At 48.5% G+C, this 8,988-nt stretch overlaps 1 protein-coding gene across 1 annotated transcript in view; it reads right to left on the bottom strand.

Annotated features, from left to right (window-relative positions):
• Window positions 1-259: 259 nt before the first annotated feature.
• Window positions 260-8,988, bottom strand: part of SLBP (stem-loop histone mRNA binding protein) — an 11,240-nt gene continuing 2,511 nt past the window's right edge. Inside the window, exons 3-8 of the mRNA XM_024119430.3 lie at window positions 8,001-8,105; window positions 5,796-5,855; window positions 5,360-5,497; window positions 4,417-4,566; window positions 3,314-3,395; window positions 260-1,196 (exon numbers count right to left, since the gene is read on the bottom strand). Of these exons, the coding sequence (XP_023975198.1) occupies window positions 1,080-1,196; window positions 3,314-3,395; window positions 4,417-4,566; window positions 5,360-5,497; window positions 5,796-5,855; window positions 8,001-8,105 (652 nt within the window). The 3' untranslated portion in view covers window positions 260-1,079. The remainder of the gene's footprint in view (window positions 1,197-3,313; window positions 3,396-4,416; window positions 4,567-5,359; window positions 5,498-5,795; window positions 5,856-8,000; window positions 8,106-8,988) is intronic.

The following is an 8,988-nucleotide window of genomic DNA, read 5'->3' as shown; positions in this document are numbered from 1 at the left end:
CAGGAAAGCCAGGGTCCAGGGAAAAGCACACACCGGGCCCACCGCTGACACCAGGTCTGGACCCGGCTCCAGGCCGACCAAGACCCCAGGCCAGAGTTGCAAACCTATCAAAATGCGGTGCTGCTCGCCGGGCGGGGCAGGGCAGGACCACAAGCCCGGGCACGACTCTCCCACCCCCACCACCGCGTGCCACCCTCCCCGGGCACAAGGCAAGGGCAGGGACCAGCGCAGCAGGCAGCCTATCTGACGATGCAGTGAGTCAGTTAAAGAAGGTCCTTTTTATTTTTGCAATGTCATTCCATACAAAAGCAATAGAAACATAACAGTCTTAACAAGAAGTTTACAATTGAATATTTGAACAGAAAATCTGTACACATTATCATTTACAGCAATTGTACACGGTAAATTAACTGACTAAAAAAAATGTTCTTTCTAAATCCTTCCGCTGTCTTAACTCTTGGAGTAGTATAGGTAGAAGGGCTACTTAGTGCTATTTACAAGTACCAAATTAAGACCGTATAACTTAACAGAAACCCCATTAACCTACCAGCTCAATTTAATATCTGACTGTTCAGTGCTCTGTATGAGGAAAAAAACCCATCTTGACATACTGACAGACGGCCCAAACCCTAACCCTTTCCATAAAGATATTAAAGGTACCTGATTATGAGAACACTCGGCCAGATACCAGTAAAGAAAGCCCCGTGAACATATGCTTAAACCCAAAGCAGCCCTCTGACAAGTAGCAGTTAACGCCTAAAACACTTGCGGAAAACCAGTTACGGTACACTTGGCAGGTTAACTTCAAGGATGCAGAGATTAAGCAATGAGGATTGTTGCAAGGTTGCCTCGAGTTCAATTTCCTCAGATTTAGTTCCATTTACAATTTAAAACATGCAAAATACACTCCCTATACATAAAATTAACGTTTCTTAAGAAAATAAGGCAAGAACGTCAATTCACCAAGAGACTGTACACTATGAACAGAAACCCCCAGTTACAAAGGCAGGACGCATGCTTGGTGGGCCACCCCGCCCAGGGAGGCAGCGCTGCTCCCAGGGGCCTCCAGGTGGCACCGGTTAGCTCATGGCCGAGAAGTCTTTCAAGGGTTCAGTTAAACAGGCTTCCAAGTCAAACTCATCCTCCGCCTGGCAGTCCACATGTCTAACTTTCGTAGGGGTGCCACAGTACACGTCCTAGAAAACAGAAGCACGGTCAGAGCCGGCCCCTCAGGCACGCTGGGCTTGCTGCTGGAGGTGCTGAGCAGATACCGCCAAGCTTGCCAAGCTTCACTTCGGCCGCATCTGTCAAACTCCCACCCCCCGCCCCGCCCCATTAGTGACCAAGTGACCTTTAAGGCCCCTGAGCCACAGCCGCTCAAGCCTAACAGGAGCCACCGTGTGGACAGGACGCGCCACCGCGGCTTGTGAAGCAGAATCACGTCACACCGCCGAGCGCTGGGCGCGGGCGCTGGCGCTGGGCTGAAGACCGTCCCACGTCACCCCCAAAACGGGGGCCAAAGCGTTCAGCCTGAGTCTAACCCTCAAGGAGACAGTACGACCACTCCCAACCGAGGAGCAGCCTGCTCCATAAAAACGGGCCGCAACCCTTCCAAAGAGGCCAGCGTCGCGGGGGAAAAGCAGGAAGGCTATTCTACACTAAGGGGAACTTAAGAGACATGGCAATTAAACGTGTAACCCTTGATTAAATTCTGGGCCAAAAAAGAGAAGAAAAGACCCGTGACAAGGACATTACTGGGACCAGCGGGAAGCCTGAGCGCGGCCCGGTTACGAGGTAGCCGTGTTTTACCACGGCTGCGTCTCGTGACCACACAGTGATGCTGTGGTAGTGGCCCCCGGGTGCCTCGGGCCCGAGCAGTGCAGGCCGGCGAGCCGGGGGGCTCCGCTTCGCCACCAGCCTTCTCTCCTGTTCCCCAAATGTCCCGCCGGCTCCCACACCTCTGCTCGGCGCCCCAGGACCTCCCGCCAGGACCCCGGCCTCTCATCTTCAGGGCCTGGCCCCTGACCCGCGCCCACGCAGTCACCACGAGCAGCACATTCAGAATCGGCTTCTTGAGCTGGGACAACGGTTACTCTTAATCCACACCAAGGAGACCACCTGCTGAGACCGTCACGGGCTTCAGTCCTGCCTGTGTATAAATATCCACACAACTGGGATCGTCCTATGGGTAAGTGTCCTGTTTTTCTTTATCCTGACGATTTTCCACGTCATTAGTCTTCAAAAACAATCTGTAGCAGCTGTAGTCCTTAGGAATGTAATTTTGTCATTCCTCTCTTTTGGACATTAGTGTACTTTTTTTTGTGCGGGGGGCCATGCGGCTTGCGGGATCTCAGTTCCCCGATCAGGGATTGAACCCGAGCCCCCCGCAGTGGAAGCGCTGAGTCCTGACCACTGGACCTCCAGGGGACTCCCTGTGTTACTTCTAACACCTCGGATAGTCACAAAGAGTACGTGGGATGTAGATGGTCCCCAAGTCTGGAAGGACACGTCCCAGGCTTATCAGGGTGACACAGATGGAAGGCAGGCAGGAAAAGGCAACTACGCACTTTTATTTTATATGCTCCTGACCTGTTCAAATACAGTACAGGTTGATCTTGTATAAAGCATGAGTTTCTCAAACAAATATTTATGAGTTCTAGTTTTTAACCTATTTTTTTACTTAATGTGCAGAATATCTCCACATGTAAATATTGGGGCCGTCTCCTTTAAAATAACAAAGGGATCCTTTTACTGTAAACTGCTACTGTGTATTTGGCTTGTGTACGTGCAGAGAAGTCTGGAAGAACGTGCACTCAACCAGTAACTAGAGAATTAGAGACGAAGCAATTCTGTACATCGCTTTTCATCTTTGGAGGTTTTTTTCTTCTGAAAACATGTAATTTTTTAAAATTGGCAAATGTGGGGAAACCCCTAGGCCCAAAGCATTCCTCCACTTATAACAACTAGCAGATGATTCCTATACTAGCAATTCACCAGGACAAACTACACAGCCTAAAATTAACAATAGTGACACAAAGCCTGTGAACCAGAGAAGAAAAGGCCTTTTACTTTTAAATAAAAATGGTGGTACCAATTAGTTGGATTGAACCCAAAATCTAAAATAAGGCCACTACCTACGAACTCCATCAAATCTGACATTTCAATAAAGTCAGAGAAAGGGGTAAGGAGCCCCTTTTTCATAAGCATCAGGATCAAATTTCAGCTGAAACTTCAGTTTTCAGAGGGGCATGTATTGTCAACAATTAACCTATAACACTCATGCGGAGAGATAAAACCAAGGAAAGGTACTTACCAAGTTATCCTGAGAGCTCGTCTGGGACTCAGAGCTGCTCTCCGCAGATTCCGTCTCCATCTCCCCGAGGTCTACGGGACGTCTGTGCGGTCAGAACAAGCACATCCGTCACCGCATAACAGAGCCAGGAGAAGGCCAACGCCAGCACGGCCACGCTGCCCGTGAGTGCTGACACGCGTCTCCTCTGCTCCCTGAGGACCCACCAGCTTTCAGCGACTCCCCGTGTGCCAGATGGACCGTCTGCCCGACCACCTCGCAGCGGTAAAGCAGGAACTGCAGGCAAACACGCCCACCCGGCTCGGAGCGCACAGCCACCTGCCCACTCTTGCCCACGGCCCATTATCCGTACACACCCACAGGCATCCTTCTAAGTAGGAGCGTCAATAATAGAGCCCAGCTTTGGGGAGAGACAGACACCGTGACAAGCCATACCACACATCATCACTCATCTGTCCAATTTCCTACCCAGAGAGAGAATGGGACTAATAGTGACACCGGGGAAAAAAATCAGTGTGTCTGTGAGGCCAAGCTTCTTTCTAATAAATCTCCCCAGCACAAAGCAGAAACTCCAACACTTGAATGAATAAATGTGTCTCTGAGGGAGGGAGAGGCTCAGGTTGAGGGAGCTGAGAAGGGAGGCCGCACAGTCAGTCAGTCTCTCCACCTCCGCGCTCAACCGGCATCCTGACCGCGTGGCAGAAACTCAGGCCTGAGACCTTTCCAACTAGACACAGTTGAAAAAGATAAACAGCCTTCCTTAGATAAAAAAAAGACCTTTCACGTTTACAGCTCAACATAAATTACTCACATGCTTTTTAAAATGTTTATCTTAAAAACAAACCAACCCCACGTAACTCTAGGTTTCCTGAGATGAGTCTGTCCGAGCTACAGGCAGTAAAGCCAGCCCAGGAAGCACACCCCTCCCTCCGGCCTCTCCCTGAGCCCGCCTAGCCGGCTTTATACACTCGTGCAGAGAAAACACACACACGAAGCTGTGACCACAGGCGGACGTTATGCACGATAACCTGCCACACAGTGACAGAGCCACTGTGATCACCGCCCGAAATGCAGACACGGAGGACGAGAATGCAGTAAAGACATACATTTCTTGCAAATCACATCCTTCTTCCGCTGGAGGATCCCAAAAGTGCAGAGCCACCTTCCAGAGTTTGATCTGCTGGTCCCACGATCGTCGACTATACTTCTTGAATTTGTTGGGGGTTTTGGGATGAATGCCAGGCTGTCGAAGGTGCCTACCGGGAGAGAGGGATTATCCTGGCACACACCATCCACATTTGCAGGTGAGCTTAAAAGCACTACCTCTCTGCCTCTGCTTTCCTTCGCAATCCATGCCCCCCAATAAGGCATCTGCACGTCAATCTTGCCAAGCAGCTGGCATACTCTCGAAAGCTCCCTTTGTACCCCTGTGTGCGTGGGGGAGGGGGGATGCTGCTTACACAAAACGGGGCAATACTCATATCTTTCTCTAATGAAATCTTTACCATCTGTAACTTGAACGTTACTTTTTCCCATTATGTATTTTGATAATCTTACATTTACAAGACAGCTATGAGTCCTGAGAAATGAAACATCATCTAACATTCTAAATTATGAAAACGTTATATTTTTATCTTCACGTCCTTGGTTTCTCAGTCACCAACCCATTCTTCTTTATTTATGTAACTGCCTGAAAGTCATTAATAATACACTTCTTGGGCTTCCCTGGTGGCGCAGTGGTTGAGAGCCCGCCTGCCGATGCGGGGGACGAGGGTTCGCGCCCCGGTCCGGGAGGATCCCACATGCCACGGAGCGGCTGGGCCCGTGAGCCGTGGCCGCTGGGCCTGCGCGTCCGGAGCCTGTGCTCCGCAATGGGAGAGGCCACAGCAGTGAGAGGCCCGCATACCGCAAAAAAACAAACAAACAAACAAAAAAAACCACTTCTTAGCAGGTGTGAACTAGACCCAGAATCAGACTGACCACCAAAGCAACTCTTTAGACGGCAATGCCACATGACTTGACCAGGACATGCTGGCGAAACAAGACTACCTCGGGACTTCTTTAATATAGCGATCGTAGGCAATGGTGTTCTTCCCATAGTTGATCTGTTTCTGTCTCCTCATCAGGACACTTTCATCGGTCTCTAAGTCAGCTGGCAATGCTGACATAGACTCCTTCGAATCCGAACTGAAGAAAATGAAACGAACAGAACAAGCCTCACAATTAAGATCACTAGGTAAGAAAACGTTTAAACGCAATAATGGAGTATTTGCCCTCTGGATTCCAAACCATATTAACCCCACGACAGTCCAGAATCTTTGAATATATGGGAATTTAGTACACGATAGATCCATATTTCTAATCAGCGAAGAACAGAAAACAGTAAATGCTATTGAGACACTTAGCATCTCATGTTCACAGGTTTTTTTTATTAATAAACTAGAAATCTACTAAATTAGAAAAGAAATAATTACACAGCATTTACCTTCCTGATGATGATTTTCTCTCTCTTCCAAAGTCATTTATGAGGAGTTTCCTTTTATATCTGAGAGCAAAGTAAATGTTGCTGTTTTTAAAAAGGTATAGAAATGAACACAACGCTTTTAAAGCTAAGAGCCAGCCACAGGGAACAAAGCCTCCCTGAGAGTGTAGTCTGGCAAGTGGATTAAGTAACAGTAGGTGGCTTCTTTTATTTTCAACCTCCCTCAATCACCTTTGAGGTGAAGATAAAGGTTACGTGACAAGATCATACAAGGTGCTTAAAACAACCAGGTTCTTAAAAAAAAAACAAACTACTGCTGCCAGTTAAGTAGTGAGACCCAAACAACTCAGAAATTTACATCTCTCTAACCCTGAAGCCTTTAGAAAAAAATAAACATGAGTTGAAATCCAAAGCTTTTATTTCTAACACCATGATTACTTATTAATGAGACGTGTGCCTGTTGGGACCGCTCACCTTCTTGGAAAGACTGCACACCTTCCCCCCTCCCCCCATCCCTTGTGGGTTTCCACCAGGCATTTGCCTTCTATCACAGCAATGACCAACACCCAACTTTGCAAAAGTACATCACCAAAAAAGCACAGTGCAATCTAACATGGAAACCGTGAACCACCTCTAGCTAGAAGCTCATCCAAGTGTCTAAAAGATGTCACGTGTCATGGTGCCTCCTTCCAAATCTAAAATTCTCAACCTTCCCCAAGTTTGCTGGGGCATCCCAGTGAAGCCTGGATACCAGGAGATAATGACCCACCCCGTGAGAACTGCGAAACTAGTCCCTGAAATCATTTCCTGTAGGATTTCATTCTTTCTGGAACCCCAGTTGAAAAGGCTGGCTTCAGGTATGACGAAAACCCATTTTCAAATGTTCAGGCCGCTGGTGTGTAGTGTGTGCTAGCCTCCTTGACATACAGTGAGCTGGATTATAACCTCCCCCCTTCCTGGTGGGAAGTAAGACAGACCACCAGCATCAAAAGCTCCCGTCACTTGGGTCTTATCAAAAGCAGCAGCTTTCCATCAGAAAGGGTGTGATCCGCAGAGCGGCCCAAAACAGTGCTCTGGACAAGATCAGGCCTGCTTTGCACGGTAGGACAATTTTCAGAAAGGAACAAAGAGGGGCCCACCAACAGGAAGGTCAAGACAGACAGGGGTCTCCCTGCAGCACATAAGAGCTGCAGACGGTCCCCAGCAAGCGGTGACACTGGGGGTCCAGGTACACAAGGACGTGATGAGAATCGTTATAACCCTCGTGAGCAGAACACAAAAACTGCGCAGACCCAGTCAAACAGCCTACCGTTACAGCTGGGAGAAATCAAGATCCATATACACACGAGAACTCATTCAAAACCCTGAAGCCCACGGCTGTCAGCTCCAGTTCACCCTTCTACCCAGGCATCCTACTCACCCACACACACGCATTCTAATGCCTGAAAGGAATTAAGTGGTCACAACCAACCCCCACGTGTGTCCGAGCCTTTCCAAAGAAGGCAGCTCTAAATACCATCGACCACTGCAGAGGGGGAGGAAGCAGTCTGGCCCTGCTTCCCTGCTGACAATGAGAACATATTTTCTCATCAGAATTAAGAACAGACTCTTGGTTCAATATACTTCAATTAATTTCGAGCCACAACATTTTAACTCAACGTTCATTCCCTGGGTTGGATGGCATCTATCAAAGGGAAGAAAGGCCCCAAAATACCAGCGAGAACGTAATCCAGGGGGGTGAGCAGTGGTGAAGGGTGCCTCATCTGAACTGTAAAGAGCTGAGGAAGAGGAAGTGGCTTGGGGTTGAACTTGAACGCACAGTTCTGGGTACGACTGCAAGGGGTTCACAGAGCCCACGTCAGGGACCCGTCCCCGCACACACTCTGGCATTTCTGAGCTGTTAGCAGCGCCACCTCCCACTTACTGCCACCCTGGAAGGACAGCCCCAAGACACCCGGTTCTCAAATTTCAGTAAGCAGACGCCTCTGAAGGGCTCAAGCCAGGGCTGGGCCCCACCCAGTCTCCCATCCAGCAGGCCTGGGGTGGGGCCTGAGAACGTGCATTTCTGACAAGTTCCCAGGAGCTGCTGACGTGGCTGGTCTGGGGCCCACCAGACTGTTAAAAACCACCACGCTAAGATGTGCCTCAAATTTAACATATAATTAAAAACACCAGAGATAACATTTCAAACTGGTCTGAAATGCATACCTTGCAATTTCTTTGTTAACTCTGGTCCTCATTTCATCTTCTTCGACTGCACTCGCCCAGTCTGAACATCTAGAACGGGGCTTAGGGCCTTCGGGAGTGGTAAAGCTGCAATAAAATGAAAACGCACATTTGGACCATGACACAACTTTCAGTTTCCTTTCAAATAGTGCATCAGGAAATGTTCTGAGGTTGTTTGGAGAGTGCCAAGAAAACGGGCTCCAGAGTAATCTCTGCTCCATAACTTACTATCTCACCGAGTTCAGGCAATTCGTCTGAAGCCTCCTGGGCTCTGTTTGTTAAACAACTTCTGGGCGCTCCCTATGTGCCAGTGCAGGGGAAAGGCAGACAAAGTCAACAGTTATCATCGGCACCAAGAAGTGTACCTACCTAGGACAACTTCTTTTATTTCCAAAAAGAGGGGATTTTTTTAGGATTTTAAAAAATATTCCAGCTAATACATTTTTAGAGCTAAACAGAGTGACCAGCACCTAATAAATGTGGCTACAATTTACTTCTAGATGCACACAATTAATGGTTCAGGATGTATCACATCATAATTAAAAGGGGGGGGATAAAAATGTACTTCAGAGTTCTTACTGCATTAGGACTCAGTCTACAGATAAAGGTGCCCCCTAGAGTTGGGTTAAATTTAATCTAGAAGCTCAGTCCTGTCTAGAGCTCAAGGAAATCTTTAGTCAAGTTCAGGCAATTTGAACTTGATGCCAAGAACTCCAGCAGTTAGAATTGTTGCTACATCTGTTAGTTAAAGATTAGATGTAAACTTACATTTTTACTTTTCCTCCTCAACTTTCTACTGGCCATCACTGGCATATCAAAAGTGGAAACTGGGCTTCCCTGGTGGCGCAGTGGTTGCGCGACCGCCTGCCGATGCAGGGGACGCGGGTTCGCGCCCCGGTTTGGGAGGATCCCACATGCCGCGGAGCGGCTGGGCCCGTGAGCCATGGCCGCTGGGCCTGCGCGTCCAGAG

This window comes from Physeter macrocephalus, chromosome 7 (genome assembly GCF_002837175.3).
Source record: "Physeter macrocephalus isolate SW-GA chromosome 7, ASM283717v5, whole genome shotgun sequence".
Taxonomy (NCBI): Eukaryota; Metazoa; Chordata; class Mammalia; order Artiodactyla; family Physeteridae; genus Physeter; species Physeter macrocephalus.
This window is presented reverse-complemented; position numbering and strand designations above follow the sequence as displayed.